Genomic DNA, 22799 nt, shown 5'->3' on the forward strand with positions numbered 1-22799 from the left:
ACGATCAGCTCCAAAAGGGCCCCTCACTTCTCAAAGCACAGACAGCAACCAGCAAGGCCCTGTCTCTGTATCACTCTCTGGGTCTCCACTTCAACTTGGAGAAGTCTACCCTAACACCACACAACATATGGACTTCATCAGAGCCACTCTGGACTCCTCTTTTGCCAGGGCATACTGAACCAGGGACCAATTCACCACAATGGCCAACCTTGTCTCAACAATACAAGAGGGTCCATAAAACACTGCAAGGGTGTGCCGGCAACTTCTGGGCCATGTAGCAACCTGCACATTTGTGACTCCCTTAGCAAGACTTCACTCTGTGTCCTTAAGCATGGTTGAGAACCGTCTATACAGCCAACAGACACAATCTATCTAAGCAGGTGTCCAGACCTCAGAAGGTCCTCAATTCTATGAACTGGTGGAAGGAGCCTCAAAAGGTATGCATAGGAGTTCCATTGGTACTGCCCTTCCCAGGAGGATTATCACCACAGATGCCTCCCTCATAGTTTGGGGTGCACACTTCCATCACAGCATTTCACCCTCCATAGAGGATTCTAAGTCTTTGCCCACCCCACTATTGCAAAAGCCTATTCAACCTTTTCCTTCCTATCAATGAAACAATTGCATCATGGGACATCGCCTTAGTTTTCAGTGCTCTACATTTGAACATCTGGGGAGTTGTTTCCTCCTTCATTTGTCCCTAAAGATCTCATTCCTTGTCACCATTACTTCCTCCAGGAGGGTGGGGGAACGTCAGTCCTTAAAGACGGACTCACCATATATGGTGTTGACTCTGTGTCCACTCTCACTTCCTTCCTAAACTCGTCTGAATTCCATGTTAATGAAGAAATTCACCTACTAGTATTTTACCCCAAGCCTCACTCTTCAAGAGAAGAATGGAGCCTCTATACACTGGACATTAAAAAAGCTTTTGCCTTGACAGGATTAGGCCCTTTCAGGCATCCGCTAAATTCTTTGTCTCTTTTGCAGAACAAATTAAAGGACATCTGATCTCTATTCAAAGACTGTCCAAATGGATTACAGATGCTGTAATGCTAAAAAGCCTTGGGGGTTCTTCTCCTCTGAGAGTTATTGCTCATTCCACCAGGGCAAGGTCTACCTCTGTAGCACTTCTCAAAAATGTACCCATTTCAGACATCTGTTGGGCAGCCACCTGGTGTTCGCCTCATACATTTTACCAGCATTATGTTCTCATGCCTGATCCCAGGACTGACACAGCTTTCCTATGGTCTGTATTATATCTGCTTCCTTGGCACCCTTCTCCATGATGGAGGTACTTCTTGGGAGTCTCCTGATGGGAGCACCTATAGGACACTAGTCGAAGGAGAGGTTACTTCTCTTGCACAATAACTTGAGTTCTTTGAGATGTCTGTCCCTATGGGTGCTCCACTACCTGCCCTCCTTCCCGTCTGCCTTGGAATCTCTTTCTTGGGACTTCCATGATTGAGAAGGAACAGATGTGGTGGCGGGTTGATCTTTCCCTATATACTTTTGTATTGGGGCATGAGGGTGACTAGGGCACAGATGCAGACCTGCAGACGCTGCTGACAAAAATCTCCAATTGAGCACACATCTCGTAGAACTCAAATTACTGAACAAGATAAGTAACTCCTCCACCTTTCTTGTTCCACATTTCTGGGACTAGCCAAAATAGGATAGTTAGTTTTCCAGTTAAAAGAGCCTGTAATTGATGGAGTATGTTTAAACTATCACCTCATGTATGTTCTTAGGGCTTCTGATTTCAACTGATAGATGCTAGTAGAAGTTTATTGAGGTCTAGGCCATGACTTACAAGTTAAATAATTTCAGGTCTATTTGTTTTAAAATATTTTTCAGTCACAGTATGACCTCTGAGCTTCTAACCATTATCTAAATACCAGCCACACTGCTCCTAATCAGTTCAAAAACAATATGCCTCTGAAGTCCAGAAGCAGGCAGTGCAAAACTTGCTTACTTTAGGATTCGCAGCATTACACTGGCTACTGAAATACATTGCACTACTCTTTGGCCAGTCATTGTTGAAGACCAGAAACACCCCTGTATAAAACAAAATAGCCTAATTTGAAAGGAGTCATCTCATTTTCAGGAGGAACAGTGTGCATTGCTTTTTTCAAGTTAATGTCTTTCCATCGTAGAGATGCATTATAACAAAATTGCAGTTCAACCTTAAAGTGTATTAGAAATGCATATACGGTGAATCTTTTTTTCCTTTCTTTCTAAATAGCATGTGTAACTGTGAACCCTATATTTTTCCTCCTGTGACACTCTGTACCTCAAAGCAGCACCCTGGAACCTCCATATTCACCATGGTGATATGATTAATATGTTTTGTACAAAGTATACCTTGTGAGGCATCATTTTAAAAGTCTTGATCTGTTGAACGTTAATATCCTGTTGGATTGTGTGTACTATCATAGTATGTGAAGTTATGAAGTATTACTATGTGTGTTACTGAAATATGTTGTGAGGTTGGGAACACCCACAACCAGCCTTTCAGTTACAACCATTGAGTAGCCATCCATAGCCATACAGTGTTAATGGCTCATCAACACCCATCAAGAAAAGAATCCACTATCCCAGAGACTCCTTAGAGAAGGCACATATGCAATAGAGACTGCTTGACCAGTGGGGACTGCCTGAACCCCTCGTCACAGCAAGATCTTTCCAGCAAGCTGAAAGAAAGTATAAAAGAGGGGAAGTGACATAATCATTTGGCGCCTCTCTCTCTCTTTTCCCTCCCCCCTACCCCCATCTCAACACCTGGAAGAAGGTCTGGAGAAAAAAGACTTTCAACTAGGAAAGATTGGGCCCAGCCCTGGAAGGTTAGTCCCAGCCTGTTTATTGAGGAGCTGTAGCCGGCTTGTACCATCTGTCAGGGTGAGACATTGTTTGATTCAACTCTGGCTTAGACTAAAAGTTTAGGATTTAAAATGTGTGTTTCTATTTTTATTTCTTGAGGTAATTGTCTCTGACCTTTATGCCTACCACTTATAATCACTTAACATTTAGCTTTCTGTAGTTAATAAATCTGTTTTATATTTTACCTAAAAACAGTGTGTTGTAGCTGAACTGCTTGGGAAATCTCAGCTCAGATTAACCAAGGGCTGGTGCACGTGCGCTACCCTTTTGTCGGAGTGGTGAACTAGGTAATGAGCTTACACTGGCCAGGCTTCTGACCAGTGCAAGACGACACAGTTCTGGGGTGCAAGGCTGGGGAGCTGAGGGGAATTGGCTGGAGCCTCTCTATTGATAGTTCATGAGTGGCTGGGAGAACGTTCACACAACTCAGTTGGGTGTGTCCCGGCCTGTGGATGGCTGTGTACGTGCAGTGCCTGTCAGAGGCTTGTAGCTTGACATCAGCATCACAATGTGAGAGGCAGCCCAGGTTAGTGGGTTTGGAGGGCTCAGCGATCCCACAGCCCAGGTTGCACCTCGGGGACCCTGTCACGCCTGCCCTTTGGAAAAAGTATTTAAATGAGTTTCTGTTCTAAATGTCATGAAGGCTGCATTTTCCATTGAGGGACGGGGAAGGGAAACCTGTGTATTTTGCAGGAAAGTTGGGGGGGTTATTTATTTATTTATTTACAGTCGTGCAAACAGAAGTCACTGTTGTTTGCACGTGCAGTGTTCAGTGGAAGAAGTTCTACTAATGCACAGAATGTGCTGTCTTAAAAGATTGCTGCCTAGGAATGAAATGGGGACATTCGTGAGCAAGGTCATGTTTTTGATAACAATTTACAGTGATTTCAAATGGCACATATAGAACACACAGTCAGAGAAGGAAACAGCAGTTGCCCCCCTTTGCAAGAGAGTATTGCTTTTCGTTCCCCGTGGCAGGTGACCTTTCAGACTGTTCAAAATAAGCCTACTGCAAGTTTTCCTATATCGTTCTTCTGCCAATATTGTACTTGGGATACAAGTAAGCTCAGTTCTTTGTGTTCAGCATGCATACAGAACAGACTAGCAGAAATTGCACATAGTCTTGCCCTGGTCTGATCAAAAGCCAGCTGATGTACTCCATCAAAAACTAGAAGAGTTTGTGATGTGAATGAATGCCTTTTAGAATCAATTGAAATTGGTTCATTTTAACTGAGGACATAAAATAGATTTAAAACGCTTATTTTTCTCTGAGATGAAAAGGTCAGTATGTTAACCCATCTAGTAACTCTACTTCCTCTGCTGATGCTGGAGGGTCTGTTAAACATCTACAGTTAATGCATTGCTTCACTTCTAGCAACCTCAAGTTGAGAGAACGTGGATGATGTTCAGACACGGTGATCCATTTCTTGTTTTTAAATTGACAACAAGACTCTGTTAAAGTTTCAACTATTCTTTATAAGGGGAGAAAAAGAGATGATTATCTGCACTATGTTATTTGACTGTTGCTAAATCCCAAACCATCAGAGAAAAACTCAAAAGTTATGCTCCGTGTTTTGTTGCTGTTTAGGTCATGAGGGAATGGGAAGAAGCGGAACGCCAAGCAAAGAACTTGCCAAAGGCTGATAAGAAGGCTGTTATCCAGGTAAAGAAAAACACAATTACAAGCAGACCAATTGGGGTTGCAAATAACATACGAACCATGCTAGCTGTGGTATAATTTGGAAGCATATTTGTGTTGGGGAATTATTATTTTCTGCTTTTACTGTTGCTCTTTTAGCTGCCAGATATCAGTCTATATGCTTTTATACTTAGCAGTTGAATTGCAGTGGAGAGCCTCACAATTTACAGTGTTACCACTGTAGGGGAAAGTTTTCAATGACATTAAGATTTTTCTTCAGAAGGAGTTGGGAACCCCATTCCCCCTTAGGCCACTTTGACCATCCCAGCTGTCGGGAGTAGTTACACCAGAATTGTAACAGTATAAACTTTTGATACTGCACGAGTATCTTAGTTTCAAGTAGAAATGGGCAAACAGGTTTTGGGAGATTGGAATAGGAACCAACCCCACTCAAAATAAACCTTCAGCCAAACTGGAAATGAACTATTTTTCTTTCTGAAATATTGGGAATGTTCGGAGGGCCTGTATCAGGGCAGAGGGTTCTTCTTCGAGTGATTTCTCATGTGTATTCCACCATAGGTGTGTGTGCTTGCCATGTGCACCAGTGCCAGAAGTTCTTCCCCTAGCAGTACCTGTAGGGGAGCGCCCTAGCGACCCCTGGAGTGGCACCTCCATGGTGCAGTAAAAGGGGTGCTGCGCGCTCCCCCCACCCTCGGTTCCTTCTTGCCGCCAGTGAAGATGCTTCGGAACTGCTCTGCTCCAGCTTGGCTGTAGCTCATCCCCGAAACAGCTTGTTCGTTGAGTCTTTGGTACCTGTAGTTAGTTAGTTGTTTAGTTAGTTTAATTTAGCTAGAGCACCCCGGCTGGGGCGTGCCCCATGCCCCAGGTTTTAAGTCGTGCAACACTTGTAGATGATCTATGCCAGTGAGTGATCGGCATGTGGACTGTTTACATTGTTTGGGGGGGAACCCATCTCAGCAATCGCTGCAAGATTTGCAAGTCGTTTAAGCCTCAGACCAACAGAGAAAGGGACATTAGGCTCCAGGCTATTCTGATGGAGTTAGCGCTGACCCCAGTTCCGCCGCGCCGCTCCGAGTCAGCACCGGGTACTGCGGTGTCGGTGCACGGCAACCCTTTGGCACCATCGACTATTCGGCACCGCTCCCCGTCCACGGGGCACGCCAAGAAGGCTAGGAAGAGGTCTTCTTTGCCGCGGCACTGGAGTAAACCCGGGACAGAGGCTAGACCCATGTTGGGCAGTCCTCGATCCCCGCCGGCCTCTAGGCTTCTGACTCAAGTCGAGCGGAGTAGCCCGGCCCTTTCAGAGCAGGCCTCCCCACATGTCCAGATGCCCTCCACACCGGAGGCCCGGCAGGCAGCCTGGGATGTTATGTCCATGCCGGGAGCACCGCTGATGTCGGCCCCACGCTCCAGAGGCAAGCTGCCACTGGGATCTCTGCAGTCACCCCCGGCTCGGTGCCGGTCTCAGTCGAGGGAATGTTCCCGATGCTGTTCACCGCCCAGCGACCGTTCAGGGCAAAGTCCACATGGATCACCCTCGACGCCCACCAGCCTGTCTGGTTGGGTTCCGTCTGACCGAGACTCTTGGCACCACTCCGCCTCGAGGAGCGAACACCGACAGGACGGAGGCAGACTACACCAAAGATCCTAGTCTCAGAGGGGTTATCGCAGCCGGTCACGGCACAAACGTCGACGTTGTTCCCGTTCGTCATCCCGCTCCAGGACCTCGCCATGGCACCACCTCCGCAGCCCCGGGCATCAGTCGCCGTCATCTCACCGTCATGGGTCTGCCCGCCGGAGCTGATCACAGAGCAACTGTTACCGACAGTACCAGTCCTCCACGTCAGGATCGCGGTCCCGTGGTCAGCATCACTCCCGGCGACGCTGCTCCTCCTGGTCCAGGGACAGCGGCAGGTCGTATGTCAGCCCGGCCTCCCTTCGTATTCGTCCATCCATGGGCCAGGCCGAACAGCCGGCTACACCGGTTTCACAGCAGGTGCAGTGGCACCGGGCCCCATGGCTGGCCCAATGGTACCAGTGGGCACTGTGGCCCCTGATGCAGCCCCCGGTGGGGGCTCGCTCAGTGGCGGAGCCTCAGAAGGGCCATCGGCCTCCCTCTCCAGACCTCTGAGGAGGGAGTTGGTGGGAGGTACATCCTCGGCACCGTGCCCGGAGACCGACCAGGTGGTGGACCCTCCAGTGCCGGTGGACACACAAAGTACCGCACCGGCCTCCTCACCCTCGGTGGATGAGGCGATTACAGCTCCTCCTGCCTCCGTCCTGCAGGAGGACTTTAGGGCCCACGAAGAATTCTTAAAGAGTGTGGCATCAAGCCTCCACCTCCAAGCAGAGGAGATGGAGGAGCCCTCGGACTCCCTGTTTAATGTACTGTCCTCTTCGGCACCGGGCAGGGTGGCCTTGCCTCTCCACGAAGGGGTGGCGAAATTTTCAAATGCCCTATGGCAAACCCCGGCCTCATTGGCCCCCGTCTCTAAGAGAGCGGAACGCAAGTATTTTGTACCCGCCAAGGGCATGAATACTTATACACCCACCCTGCTTGTAACTCCCTGGTGGTTGAGTTGGTCAACCACAGGGAATGGCAGGGCCAACTAGCCCCTACCCCGAAAAATAAAGATTCAAGGAGGCTGGACTCATTTGGAAGAAAAATGTATTCGTCCTCAAGTTTCCAGTTATGGGTGGCGAACCACCAGGCTCTCCTGGGCCGGTATGAGTTCAATCTGTGGGGCTCCCTGCCCAAGTTCGAGGACTCCCTCCAGGAGCGCGACAGGAAGGAGTTCAAAGCGCTAGTGGAGGAGGGCACAGCGGCTGCCAGGGCAACCCTGCAGGCAGCTTCAAATGCAGCGGACACGGCCGCGCGGTCCATGGCCTCCGCTGTGTCCATGAGAACGGCGTCATGGCTCCTGCTCTCTGGGCTGTCCAGCGAGGCGCAGACCTCCCTGCAGGACCTCCCGTTTGATGGCAAAGCTCTGTTTGTGGAACAAATGTATACAAAGCTGCATGGCCTGAAAGACTCCCGCATGACTCTCCAGACTCTGGGTCTCTATGTTCCGGCTCCGGCTAAACCTAAGTTCAAGCCGCAGCGGACTCCCGCTCAGGCCACCCATTCAAAATACGAGACCGCTTATAAGAAGTCGCAGGACTATAATAGGCGCCCAGGGGGGCAGTCTCAGCCTGCCCCCCAGCCTGGGTCCTCCAAGGGCAAGCAAGCGGGGAAAAGGGGGTTTTGACGGGACGCCTGGGAGCACCCTGCCTGTTCTCATCAGGGATCTACCCTCAATAAAGCTTCCCTTCTCCAATTGGTTGTGCGATTTCCTCCCGGAGAGGTCGCGGCTGACCTTGGACCGATTGGTCCTCTACACCATCTCCTGGAGCTACACCCTCCAGTTTACTTCCCCCCACCCAACGACCTCCCACCCCCGTCCCTCCTGGGGGACCCCTCGCACGAGGCAGGGCGGCTCCTGAGCCTAGGAGCGGTGGAAGTGGTACCAGGGGATTTCAAAGGCACGGGGTACTACTCCCACTATTTCCTTATCCCGAATGTCAAAGCGGGGCTCAGGCCCATCTTGGGCCTGCAAGGCCTGAACCAGTACATGGTGAAGCTCAAGTTCTGTATGGTCTCCCTGGCCTCGATCATCCCCTCCCTTGAATCCCGGGGACTGGTACGCCGCCCTTGATTTGCAGGATGCGTACTTCCACATTCATATATTCGAGGGGCACAGCCGCTTCCTCCATTTCACGGTGGCGCAGGAACACTACCAATTTACAGTCCTCCCATTTGGCCTGTCCACTGTCCCCAGGGTATTCACGAAATGTATGTCAGTGGTGGTGGCCTACCTCAGGTGCTGGGGGGTCCAGATCTTCCCCTATCTGGATGACTGGTTGGTCAAGGGCAGCTCCCAGTCGCAGGTGCGGGATCAAGTGGTGCTGCTTCTGTCCACGTGCACCACTTTGGGCCTGTTGGTAAACAACACCAAGTCCATGTTAGTCCCGGTACAACGCATAGAGTTTATCGGGGCGGTCCTGAACGCCTTATCTGCCAGAGCCTCCTTCCCACCGAACAGGTTTGAGACCCCAAAGGGGCTCATCGACACGGTCACAAGGTTTCCGGTGACAATAGCGAGAGCGTGCCTCTAGCTCTTGGGTCACATGTCGGCGTGCACGTATGTGGTCCATCACGCCAGACTCAGGATGAGGCCCCTCCAGCTCTGGTTGGCCTCGGAGTTTTCCCAAGCCAGGGACAGGATGGACAAAGTCCTCACGGTGCCTGAGCCAGTGATCACCTCCCTACGGTGGTGGTCCTCCCCGAGAAACATGCTCCAAGAGGTCCTGTTCAGGGGGCAGGACCCTGTCACTGGAACTGGTGTCCAACACATCGGACCTGGGATGGGGGGCCCATGTGGGGAACGTTTAGACCCAAGCTCTGTGGTTGGCTCAGGATCTGACCCTCCACATAAACGTCAAGGAGCTCAGGGTGGTACGGCTGGCATGCATGGCCTTCCGCTCGCATCTGGAGGGCCAGATGGTCAGTGTCCTCAAGGACAACACGGCCTCGATGTTCTACATCAACAGGCAAGGCGGGGCCCGATCCTCTGCCCTCTGCCACGAAGCCCTCAGGCTGTGGAACTTTTGCTCAGCCCTCGACATCTGCCTACGGGCCTTCCATCTGCCGGGTACCCGGAACGCGCGGGCGGATCGCTTGAGCAGGGACTTCTCCTCTCAGCATGAATGGTCTCTCCACCCAGAGGACTTTTCCAAGTGTGGGGAACTCTCCAGGTGGACCTGTTCGTGACTCGGCAGAACTGTGCCTGTCCCTGGTTCTGTTCCAGGGTGGGGGGACGCTATCTCGGATGCCTTCCTCCTGTCCTGGTCAAGCCAGTTTCTCTGTGCCTTTCCCCCGTTCCCGCTGATCGGCAAGGTCCTGGAACAGATAAAGACGGACAAGGCCCGGGTCCTTCTGATTGCCCTGGCATGGCCCAGGCATCATTGGTACGAGACCCTCACGGGCCTGGCAGTCACCCCGCCATTGCCCTTCCGCCCAGACCTGCTCTCCCAGGACCAGGGCTGCCTCCTCCACCCCAGCCTAGCAGCACTCCACCTCATGGCATAGCTACTCAATGGTTAGGTCGGGAGGAAAGGACGTGCTCGGAAGGGGTTCAGCGTGTCCTTCTAGAAAGCAGGCAGCCCTCCACATGCCGAGCCTACTTGGCAAAGTGGTCTCAGTTTTCCAGATGAGCAGACGAGCATGGCATTTCCCTGGTGGCTGCCTCGATCCAGCTTATTCTGGACTACTTCTTTCACCTTAGAACCCAGGGCCTAGCACCCTCATCAGACAAGGTGCACCTGGCAGCCATATCAGCCTTCCATCTGCTGGTGCAGGGCCACACGATAGTCTCCCATGCTATGACTGGCCGATTCCTTAGGGGGTTGGATTGCCTATTCCCGTATGTTAGGCCCCCAATCCTGCAGTGGGACCTAAACCTGGTGTTGGCTTGTCTGACGGGGCCCCCGTTTGAGCCACTAGCCACATGCTCCTGGTCACACCTCTTGTGGAAGGTGGCCTTCCTGGTTGCGATCAGGTCGGCTAGGCGGGTCTTGGAACTCAGGGCCCTGACCTCCAAGCCCATGTACACGGTGTTTCATAAAGATAAGGTCCAGCTCCGCCCGCACCCTTCGTTCCTCCCAAAGGTGGTCTCTGCCTATCACATGGGTCCAGCGAGGAGCGCCGCCCCCACACCCTGGATGTGAGACGGGCTCTGGCTTTTTACCTGAAGTGGACTAAGCAGTTCAGAAAGTCCTCGCAACTGTTCATCACCTCGGCCGAGCACATGAAAGGTCGGCCGATCTCCACTCAGCGGCTCTCCAACTGGATCACCTCGTGCATCCGTACCTGTGATAACCTGGCGGGAATCCCTCCGCCACCAATTGTGAAGGCGCACTCGACTAGGACACAGGCCTCATCGGCTGCCTTTTTGGCCCATGTCCCCATTCAGGACATTTGCAGGGCTGCCACTTGGTCTTCAGTTCACACGTTCACCTTGCATTTTGTGATTGTCTCTCAGGCCAGGGAGGACGCTAGGTTTGGCAGGGCTGTGCTCCGTCCCGAGAATTTGTGAACTCCTACCCACCTCCAGCAGATATAGCTTGGAATCACCTATTGTGGAATACACATGAGCAATCGCTCAAAGAAGAAAAGACAGTTACCTTTTCCGTAACTGGTGTTCTTCGAGATGTGTTGCTCATGTCTATTCCACATCCCTCCCTCCTTCCCCTCTGTCGGAGTTGTCTGACAAGAAGGAACTGAGGGTGGGGGGAGCACGCAGCGCCCCTTATATCACGCCATTGAGGCGCCACTCTAGGGGTCGCTAGCGCGCTCCCGTATGGGTACTGCTAGGGGAAAAACTTCCGGCACCGGTGCACGTGGCGAGCACGCACACCTATTGTGGAATAGACATGAGCAACACATCTCGAAGAACACCAGTTACGGGAAAAGTAACTGTCTTTTCATCAAATTTATCTGAATATGCTAATAGAAAGAAAGGACAGCATTCCCCAAATAGCAAACTAACCATACACAAAAACGTAGCCCAAGTACAGCTGCCTATAATCTAAAGAGCCAGAGACTCCTTTGGGTCCACTGGGGCCACTTCAATTAATGTGGAAGGCATTCATGTACTTCCAGGTTGGTTTCAGTGCAGCATCACAAGACAGATACAAATCAAGGACCAGAATATTACTTATTAAATCCCACAGTCTCGCTCTGTGTCTTTTGTTTATTCAGCCTTTTCCTATCAGACTTTTTCCAGCTTGTGGTCATTTTTATTTTCTAAATGACCAATGTTTAGTAAATTTCTGATGTTTCATTCCGTTGAAGGTGGACTTATTTTTCCCCCATATATATGTTCATGATAGTCAGAAGAGCCTGAGAATCTCCGAGGGCAAGGTGCCTACTAAAATCAAATGCTTTCCTGCACTGAATCTTATCACCTTGAACAGGATTCGCAGGCTCACATGAAGGATTAATGTGTTGTCATGCTGAAGGAGGCAAAAATATTTGATTGGTTATTATGCCCAGATGATCAGACATGGTGAGCACCTAAGCTCCCATCTTAAGCCAGTGTGGGGAGGGTTCTGAAATTCTACAGATCAACACACTTGACTGTAGTAAAAGGCAGGTCACTTCCATCATTTGTAGAGAAGGATTTTAATGCTCTGCACAAAAGGTACTTACCCTTGCTCTGCCAATCTTTTTAACCATTGTTCTACTATTGTTCTTTAAACATGAAACATGCAGCATTTCCAGGAGAAAGTGGAATTACTGGAACAAGAAGCGGCAAATGAGAGACAGCAGCTAGTGGAGACTCACATGGCCAGAGTGGAAGCCATGCTGAATGACCGTCGCCGCATTGCTCTGGAGAACTATATCACAGCTCTGCAAGCCGTCCCTCCCAGAGTAAGTAGAATACCACAAACTTAACCTGCTATGTAGAAATCACATCAGATATCATAGAGAGAGGAACACACCAAAGTACAATTCCCCTCTATAAAGGCACAGAATAACATTTTCTTTTCCCTCATGAGAGATTCACTAAGGATGTTGCCCAAAATTTTCAAACCTGGGTTCCTAAAGTTATGCTCCTTAATCTGTATTTGGGCACCTGATACTAAATTACCTGAGCTTCAGAAGTTAAAAGCACCCACAAATCCCAACAAAGTAATAGTTAAGTGCTACAGTGTGGTGTGCAAACAGTAAGACTTAAGATGCCCTTTCCATCTCAAAGTTTTGTGATTTTTTTTGTGTGCTTAAATATTGGGATGCTGGGGGATAGAGCTCTTGTGTGAGGGTTGTTGGGCATTTGACTTCAGCTCCAGAACAGAATCTTAAATATAGTAGATGTGCTAAATATTATTGTTGTTGTTTGTGATATAAACACCAGTTTCAAGATGTGGATTGGATGGAATTTTTAATGAATCCATATTTGTAATGACTAAATTTAGTCCAAAAATAATAGGTCTGTATTTCCCAGAGAAAAATGAGCCCACTCAGAGTTTGTGGAAAACAGTCAATCATTTTCTATTTTACTGACACTTATTAGATGGAAAAACCCTTAGGGCACTGACAAGATTTTAAGTCAACGTACAGATTCAGCAACATTGGAAAGTAATGCAAGTGATAAATTTGGAAATGCATCCAAAGCATTCGTTAATCTGCCAGAGCAGAAAAAAGACAGTCGAAGATACATGGCTACTGAAATTTTGAAACAGAAATTCCTATCACCACCACACATTCCTATGGTTAAAAGTCTGAACAGTTCTCTGATGTGCTAGAATGTTGGTGATGATGACCAGGAGTTGGGCTTATGTAAGAGGTTTAACCTCTCTTACTTGTCAGAATAGACTGTGTCAGCGAACCTCCCCCTGATGTCACTTGAGTAGGATAGTTTCCTTTACGGAAAAAAATCCGCTTTGCGGGGAAAAATTCCCCTTTGGAAGGAAAACTGCTTGTCAGCTGGATTGTGTGAGAGACTGTCACTACTTAACCACAGTGGTAGGAAAGATTTAAAAGCTGGGCTTCCACGTTCCAAGATTGTGCATTGTACGACACAAGGCAAAAAACAAAAATTTCTACAAACAAGTCTTTCAGATAGATGATTAATGTGCAACAGCATTGTAGCTATAACAATAAATATTTTTAAAATGAGGAAGACTGGGTTACAGGTGAAAACACAAATTCTCAAAATCACAGAATTTGAAGATGCTAGGGTTTGGGGTTTTTTATTGGTTGGTTTTGTTTTTAATTAACCAGTTAATATTTCATCATCGGCTTTAACTCAGCCCCTCTATTCCAAAATCCTGGTACGCTTGTTTATCCTGCAGATAAGGTTGTAGAACCCTATTACCTGGGACTTAAAGGAAACTCAGATCTTCCCAGTTACATATATAAATGGTGATAATGCAGTCTTTTGTAGGCTCCTACAACTTGAGCTCACCTTTTTACCCTGTATCAATTAAAAGGGGAATCTCAGGCCTCTCCTGTGAAGGCTTGTAGTGTATATCCTGTATATTTAGGGTGAATGTGGAAAAGCTTGATCCCTGGTGTATGTTTTGGAGCATGGGATCTCTGATTAATTTTGACAGGATAGAAAGACATGCAGTCTGTGGTGTGGTAGTGGATGGTACAGGGTCTTGTGCAACCGTATGTTAAGAGTAAGATGTGACAAGTTGTGGCCTCTGACTCGTACTCTAAGGATAGTGAAGAACCTGGTCTCCAGCCCTTAATTAGTGGGTAGGTTAGCAATTTTTAGATCAACACACAGTTTCCTTTCGGATAGTGTGGTCAGTAGCTCATAGCTGAAAATTACATGGGGGCAGTGCTTGAGATAAATCTAATCATAGCTTTTCTACTGATTTACTGCATGGCCTTGGGCAGATCACTTAACATCACTGAATTTAAGTTTTCCTCTCGGTAAAATGTGGATAGCATATCTGCCTTACAAGAGGATTGTGAGGAATAAATAAACTTCTAACGTATTGGAGAGCTTCCAGTGAAAGGAGTACAAAGGAGTAAATATTTTAGTCTAGTTTTGGGGAGCAAAGTAACTGATGTGCAGATTTTAGGTAAGCTCCATGTCAAAAAGAGCTAAATCTTTTCCCACTTCAAAAAAAAAAAAAAAAAAAAAGGTTGGGACTGACAACCTGTGTCGTCCTTTGGACTGATGTGTTGAGTAATGTGGATTTACACATCACTCCATGGAAATGGGGATTTAATGGCATCTTAAAGTGACCCTGAACTAGTCACAGCAAAAATCCTACAGTACAAAAATTGCTCTATTTAAAGAGAGTCGGCCCTGCAACACAAAGCTGTTGCCTCCTGGAGATGTTACCATACAGAGCCTCACCATTATCAAATGGAGGCTGTGGGGGGTGAACAGCAGCTCTGAGGTTTTTAATAGTTCACCTGCCAGTATTGTTAATGATGCTATACTTGCCTCCACCTTTTTTTTCTCATTTTCATTACATTCTGTTGCCAGTATCAACTCAGATGTGCGGTTCACAAAGTGCAGCAAACAGATTTTGAATGCAGCAGCAGGGCCTGTTTTGTTTTGTTGTTGGACAGTGGCTGAGGGCTAGTTAGTTTTGGGTGAACAGTCTATCAGATGAATTTGGGCATGGGACTGTTTGGATGATCTTCTGACTCATGAACAGCAATACCATCAGAATCCAAATATAAGTCCTCTCGCACTCCTACCCCAAGGGAAAATGGGAATGGGGGAAAACTCAGCTAGAGCTGTGCATACATCTCTGGACTCAACTCATCTCTGTCCTTTGTCATTCCAGCCAGCTGTTTCCCATGAGACAGGATGTACTCCTGGGGGCTTTATCACTAGCAAACTGAAAGGAGTTTGGACCTGAGGGAATCAAACCTTCTTTGTTTTCTGCTAAACAATCCTTCCCGAGAGGGAATTCCCCTCCAATAACACCTTCTAATAATAAGTCAAGCACTGTGCTATTTTGTTAATATACTCACTACAGGAATAAAGTGTAAACATTTCTAGCAGCTTAATAAGTTAGTTTTCCAAGTGAGGTAGCCAGATTCTCTGAGAGAAGGTATGGGAGAGCATTTTTGTTTAAATTGGAAAACAAATGGCTGTGTTTCATTGCAGTTCCTCCGCAGAAGAACGTGCATCCCTGGTGCACAGGCTAAGGGGTGAGCTTTTTGTGAATGCTTACTGTTAAGATACTGGCAGCACAACACTGCCTTGAGAGAGAAGCAAGTTCGGATTTGTAATAAAGCTGTTTTGAGCTTTTTCTTTGCAGGGTAATGTTCTTTAGGCCTGTGCCACGTCTTTCTCAGATGGATGAGAGGGTCACAAGCATTACATGGTGTCAATTTTGCTTTTATTTAATATCATAAATACACTTTCCGCTGCAAAAAGACTTTCAAGAAGAAGATAATCTAGTGAGGAGGGGCAGTGAACTTGGACCCAGCAGATCTGGGTTCAGCTCCTGGCTCTCCCCAGTCTTCCTAGTGAGCCTGGGAAAGTCAATCTCGCAGTGCCTCAGTCCCCCTTATGAAAAATGAGGATAATGCTATTCTCATACCTCATACCAATGCCATTAATAATGGGGGGGGGTGGTGTGATACTACAGATAAACACCTAGCGAGGCGTTAGACATTCCCAGCACAAGGCTGAATAGGGAAAAGAGTGACAACACCCAGACCGGGGGGAGGGGAGAAGGTTAAAATTAAAACAAAAAACGGGAAGAAGGAAGTAAAGAGATTATAAAACAGGAGAGAACAGTTTTGAGTGCTGTCAGCCACGCACAGTACAGTTTTACGTGCACACATGCGTACACCCAGACACACACGTTCCAGGCGATCGTCTTTTTTGGCCCGGGGCACCCTAGCTGGTTTTGGCATCTTGCACATCAGTGCTGAGGAACTGGAATTCAGTTATGGTTTTATTTTGTGCAGGACAGATTGGTATAACTGCAATATTTTTGAAGTAATTGTACACCACCGTACAATCCCAGCTACATAGACGTTCTGCATGGTGACCCAGCATTCAGGAAAACAGAAAGTACAAAATGGAGTCACATAGCTCAAGGCCTTTTTAAGAACAAAACTAAGCAGAAAATTGAGAAAGATAGTGCAATTGAAAGCAACATCATGCAAGCTATCCAAAACCTCAGAGCTGATCCTCATCTCCAATTCTTTGTGCAGCCGAGCTGCTTCTGTACTTTGTTGCCTTTGGAAATGGAATGCAGCTGTTCAGTCTCCAACGTCAAAATATTGCACTGGTTTGCACTGCTCAATGGTATTACTTACAGAAAGGAGGATTAATGGCAGGTGGTGTTAATGTGTAACTACAGCTTAGATAATCAGTAGTTTTGTTCTTCATTTTGCAAATAAAAAAAACTAGGGGAATACATAGTCATAATTCTCTCCTGAGGAGGTTAGCTCAAATATTTGTTCACGTTTTATTTTTCACGTGTACATGGAGTTTAATTGGCTTCCCCTCCTTTTCTCCCCCCCCTCCCTCTGCATTTGATCATAGTTACCTTTGGACTCCTATGTAAAAACTGTTTTTCCCCTCAAGCTCACAGTGGTATAACAAAAGAAATATAAGGAAAAAGTTCAGAGGCTCATTTTCCCACTGCCTCGTACACTGTGTGCAGAGGGTTTAAAATGCTACCGTCCTGATTTGGAAACACTAGGCACAAGCATAAATCATGGCCCATGGGATAAGGCCCTGAATGTCTGTCTGAGTTTCAACTGCCATGTTGTTTTTGTTCAATTGCTTTAAGAAGACTATAGTTTGTGCTTTTAGGGCAACACGGCTCACTTGCAGAAGGTGGTAGTGCCCTCTGCACAATGGGGTAGAGTTTTGGCCGTCACGGTGGGAGAGAAGGGCATGTGAAGAGGCCTCTGAAGGGGCCTCTGCTCCCTGAGCACTTCAGGTCTTTCCTGAACCCAATTAGACTGCTGTGGGGAGGTGCAACTGGGGGGTCGACTAAAGGGGGAGGGTCTTTTGTATCTGCAGTTGCACTGATCAAATGATCAAAATACCTGGAGTTGGGAAAGAGGGGCAGCAGCCACTATTCCAGCCCATAGATTCACTCACCTAAACCCACAGCTGTGGGGTTTTTTGCACAAAGCCCAGTTATGGGATTTGTGCCAGGAGGAGTGGGTTTCAGCTTTTCTTTTAAAGTGGGTCAAACTTTGAGAAATCAGCATTTTCAGCATTTTTCCAGCTGCTGTTGAAAATGTTTTTGTGTGGATAAAAACAGACTCCCTTGCTTCCTAGATGGTTTGCTTGATCACGTAGTGTAGTCATAATCCTCGGTTTGCCAGCAGGAGAAGATGGGTTTTCTAGGAGCAAACTACTGATGAAACAAAATGGAGGCAAACCTAGCCATGTGGTAGGTTTTACATAACTTTGCAAGGTCCCATTTTATCTGAAACCCAGTTTTCAGAGGGAAGTTTTTCTAATAAATGTTTCTGGCTTTGCTCCATCTCAATATCCAGTAAGAGCAAAATTTGCAGGTGTTTTTAATTTTGTAAAACCTAGTGAGTTAAGGTTTCGAAAAGCAAAACTACAATTGGTCCCATTTTATCCTTCTCTCCGAAAGTCAAGGGAGGTGTAAAGCTGGGAAGATTGGATATAAATTGTGGCATTTTGCCTATGTGTAGGTTAAATAACAATTTTTATTTTTATTTTTTGGAAACTAGCAAAAGTTGCAGATGGAGACCTCATTAAAACCATATGAAAGGAAACTGAATCCAGGTTTTAGTAATGTTTGAAATGTTATTTCAGTGTGAAAGTCTCTTTAAATATTTGTAGCTAACCCTTCAGTGGAGTCTTTCTTGAATGTTCCCACGATAATCCGCTTTTTCTGCACCAGACCAGTCCCATTAACTTTACAGTCATTTGATAAAATCCAGCAAGTTAATCATCCTTATAGGCTAATAAAAAGAAGTAATTGTTGGGCATGCCTCTTGTTTTCAAGTGAGAGAAAAGTTTTTGATCAAAATGATGAGGCTGCTCAGAATTTTGCATGGAAGTTTCCCTAGAAGCTGTTTTTCAAACACACAAAATTGCTTTAATTCGGTTTTTGTTGTTGCTGTTTTTCAGTGGTCAGTATTCTGCACCAGCGAAATGGGAGTCAGCTTGTTGTCTGTATCAATCTAGACTAAATTTGATAAACTTCCATTTTCCATAAACGCAGTGAAATTGTTGTTTCAAAACACATTACACACGAGTCGCTGAGATTGAAATGGTGGTTCAATAGCATAGGAAGATAATAGGTTTAAAGGTTGTATAATATTTCTCACCTGCTTGCAATTGTTGTATCAGAGCTCAAATTTCTGATAATGTCTGGTTTCTGGGTCAGGAAAGAGACCAGTGGGACACTTTTCATTGTAATTGCCTCTTGAAAAGAAAATATAAGAGTTTTCATGTGCTAACTTGTTGGGTATAAATAAAGCCAGACTTCCACCAGTTAATCATTTCCACAGTCTCCAGTATAGAAGAATCCTTTGGGTACTAAAGCTGAAAACTGGAATAAATGAGAAAATAAAGGGTGGCGGGGAACTAAACCTCAGGATATAAATTAATAGAATTCCCTTTATAGACAAATGGCAAGGAACTGTCAACATTGAATAAAATCAAACTAAGGCCTTCTTGGTATGGCAAAGATTAGTAGAAAATGGAGATAAAGAACTTTTTATATTCGGGATGTTATAGGAATATCTGTTAGGCTACACTTTGCAGCCTTCTGTTTGCTTCATGGAAGTATTTCATAAATGAATGCCTATAACCGTGAATTCACTTTTAGGGGGGTGAGTGTTTTCTCATAATACCTTACATTTATAAAGCTGTTTCATCAAGAAGGGTCTCAAAATGCTTTTTTGACCTTGGATGTAAGGATCACTTCTCCCACCATTGAAATGCAGCCATTTCTGGAGTGAAAATTCAGCAGCTATTGTGCATCAGGAAGATATCAAGAAAAACTTGAAAAAGTAAAATTACAGGAGAGATTTAGACAGACAGATTCTAATTACCTGAGTTTGGAATTTGTCCAAGACATTAGAGTTAACACTTCACTCGTGGAAGTGGAAAAAGTTGGCTATGAATATTCATAGATTGTTTATGGTCATGAAACCTTTATTTTGCCTCTCATCCAAATGATGGCACTGGCAGTAGCACATCTCCCACAACTCCAACTTAAGGCATAGATTCAGTACTACTATAACTAAGAGGAACAGATGCCATCTGCCAAGTTATCATCAGAGTTTCCTGCTTCAACTGGACTTTCATTGTGTCTCTCAATTTACAAACTGTTATGGAAATTTTAAGACTGCGTGATTAAGCACACTCCAGTCAGGAAATTACACAGTCAAGGTCATATTTGCAACTTTAACTCTGTCCTTTGTATACATTTTCACAGTATGTAACAAGACGGTTTCCCAAATAGTAGAGGATAGACACAAATGCAGTATCTTGTAATAACGTGTATGCAGGATGAGCTGAATGGAAGACTTTCACAAACCAACTATGAAAACTACAGATAACCATCATTACACAGCATGCTCCACACTAAGTCTGCAATAATAGACTAACAGTTAAAATTGACTGGCTTGTGGTAAATTTGCAGCTATATTACATTGTAGTTAACGGTCTCAGAATCTGAATTGGACCAAGAAAGACACTGTGGCTGAGTTGATGGAAAGATACATAGTATTTGGGTGCTAACAGAATGAGTTTTAAAAAAAGAACTTATTTTAGAACTTACCAGAGAGAAAACTTGTCTGTAAAAGTATATGTTAGGCCATTTTGGCAATTAATTTAAGTATAAAAGATTATAAATATGATTGTAGAAAATAATGCAGTATATACCGGTATTCTGTATTATTGGAGAAATAATATGTGATCATGTAATTAGGCCATACCATACGGAATACACAGAAGGGGGACTAAATTTTATTTGTTTTTTAAAAGGCAGGTGTTTGAATCAGCTAAAAGGTTAGAAATGTTAAATTAAATTCCATAGAAGATGGGTTACTGGGTAGGATGCAGGTGAAGTAATGAAGAGTGCTTGATGAGCACAAGTTCATACCACTCCACAATTTATTACATAGATAACCTCAGTCTGTTTGTGTCTGCACACATATGCACACTGTTCTTCTTAACATATAGATAATGTGAGCATGCCCTTGCTCTTAAGAAATTTAGTCTCTGTGCCAACCAATCAGGATTTTCCAGTGTTCTGAAATCAGCATTACACAATATTCTTAATGAAATAAGATGTGTTCAAAATGTTGAGGAATTCAGGATGCTGCTGCTTAGGAGGTAATTTAATTTCTTGTTACTGGATTAATAAGAGTAGCCGAAAGGGCCAGTCAAGATAAATATAAGTGTGTGGATGAGGAAAGTCAATTTGCAAAATACAGTTTGCTTTCTGATAAAGTTAAGTGAGATAATTAAAAAATAAGATTTTTGTCAATTCTCGCTGGATTGTAATGAAAATTATTCTATAGGACACAGACAGCCCCTGCTAACTGCCTTATGTAGCTTATTATCTGTTTGGCATACAGTCCTCCAGCTTTTTTTTATTATTATTATTATTATTAATAGTAGTATAGCTACAAATGTATAAAACGAAAAAAAAATCTTAAAAATAGGGAGCAGAATTTTCAATTGATAAGTACCATAGCCAGTAATTTTTCAATAATTATCAACCCTGTGGATTAAATATCAAATATAAGACACACAGGGCTGACTCAGTGGTCTAGCAGCAGTGCATTCTTACGCCGAGGGGATCAGAGTTCAGACCTTAAGATTTAAATGATCAGATAATAGCAATGTTTTCATTTATGCTTTAATCTGAAGGTCCCTTCCCCGCCAGTTGTAGTAATCCATGCCCTAAAATTACAATAATCCATCCAGCTGTAGGAACTGATCCTACATCCCTTCAAAGTGGGTAATTCTCAGTGAAGAGAATGGGAGTTCTGCATGTGATAGGATTGCAAGGATTTGGCCCATGCTGCAGACTGTTTTTGTGGGGTGGACACAAGATCACTTTAATACCTTCTTAAAACTCAACTCTGCCAGGATGCCTACAAGACGCTATCTGCTGAGAACAGCTAGGCAGGAAGTGAGCCATAACTAATGTTCATTTTCTAAGGCATGGTCCTTTCCCTCTCATCTCATTCTCTACCTCCTCAGCATCCCCTTGTTTGCTGCATCCACCTAGATTATAAACTCTTTGGGGTAGGTGCTGTCTTTTACTATGTCTTTGCCCGGTTCCTAGCACGATGAGTTCCTGATCTCAGCCGGGGCCTCTAGTTACTATCGTAATACAAATAACATTGAACTGATCTTTAGAGTAGTTAGATAATCAAGGTACAAGTACCACCATTTCATTATTCTATATGCATATCTCCAGCACCAGCCGTTACCAATTTATTATATCTTTTTCCATTATCATCCTTGAAAAGTAATTTTACTTTACCAGGACAGAAATTGTGTTTATAAAATATAGAGGTTATTTGTGGTCCCAGCCACACCCAAACAGGCAATGCTGCTGCTGTGCTTTCATTGCTTCTTACTAAATTTGACAGCTTTGTCTAGAGTTAAGTTTCCTAAATTTCTGGCATCAGACTGGGAAAGGGAGGGAGTACTGACCTCTTCCAGAAAAGGCATGAGTATGATTATTCTTTCTTGGGCAACTGAAGACTCTGGAAAAGCAGAACCAATAGACAATATGTCATTTGTTTTGTTGAGCCCAAAGTAGAAATGACCTCACATATCTCCATTTAGCCACGGAAGCTTGTAGATTATTTGCTCAGTTATGCACAGGGAGTTGGTGGCAGTGACAGGAATATAACCCAGATCTCCTGACTCAGTCCCTTGTAATAACTACTGGACATCAGGCAAGGCTGAATGGTTTATTACATATTGTAAATAAGATGGCCACCTGCCATGTGCCCAGAGTGCTTCTGCATTGCCCTACCCTTTGTTCTCCCTCTTCCAGTCCCTTTTACAGAGATTCCACACCCTTGCTCATCCAGCCACCGCCCTGATTGGGGCCTGGGTTTATTCAGACAATAACTCAAAAGTAAAACTCAAAGTTTCAAAAATCTGTCCCCAAAGCATGGCTCTTACCTCAGAGCTGTGGGGAGTGAAAGGGTTCCTTCATAAAGTTCTTTCTTTTGAATTATTAGGGGTGACCCACCTTGTGGTTCAGCTTACAACTGTCCTGCTCAGAGCTAACTCCCATGTAGACTTCCTAGAGTCAGCTCCCCTAAACAGCTGCTTCTCCTCTCTTGTAGGGAACCATCTGCTTGAGACTCCCTCCCCACACCAGGTGTCATTGTTTAGCTCATGTAACAAGCCTGATCCTGCCTTCAAATCTCCTGCAGGCAGCTCCCTCACTCCGTCTCGCCCCCTTTGCTCTCTCACACGTACCTATGGGGATGAATGTTGTGGCAGCAGTCAAGAAATCCTGCAAATACATGCAATCCAACTCTTCCAGTGATGGCGCCATTCACAAGCTCCTAACTATTAGCAAATGAACTTTCTGAATCAGTGTGAGACAATAGAATGTTTCACAGCATCGAAAACTCTCCTTAGGTTTAAATCACACTTCTTCAGAGTCCTGATTTCCTAACCTTCATTGTGCTGTTTGATAAATAAGTAGACCATTCATTACTGTCCAGGTCTTACCGTGGGTCAGT

At 45.5% G+C, this 22799-nt stretch overlaps 1 protein-coding gene across 4 annotated transcripts in view; it reads left to right on the forward strand.

Annotated features, from left to right (window-relative positions):
- LOC112112234 (amyloid-beta A4 protein) overlaps window positions 1-22799 on the forward strand; it is a 313996-nt gene that overhangs the window by 225403 nt on the left and 65794 nt on the right. For all 4 annotated transcript variants that reach the window (XM_024208071.3, XM_024208073.3, XM_024208074.3 and 1 more), the window contains 2 exons: window positions 4469-4543; window positions 11853-12011. In XM_024208071.3, coding sequence (XP_024063839.1) covers window positions 4469-4543; window positions 11853-12011 — 234 coding nt within the window. The remainder of the gene's footprint in view (window positions 1-4468; window positions 4544-11852; window positions 12012-22799) is intronic.

The sequence above is a fragment of the Terrapene carolina genome, unplaced genomic scaffold (assembly GCF_002925995.2).
Source record: "Terrapene carolina triunguis isolate 2854851 unplaced genomic scaffold, T_m_triunguis-2.0 Scaffold32, whole genome shotgun sequence".
Classification (NCBI taxonomy): Eukaryota; Metazoa; Chordata; order Testudines; family Emydidae; genus Terrapene; species Terrapene triunguis.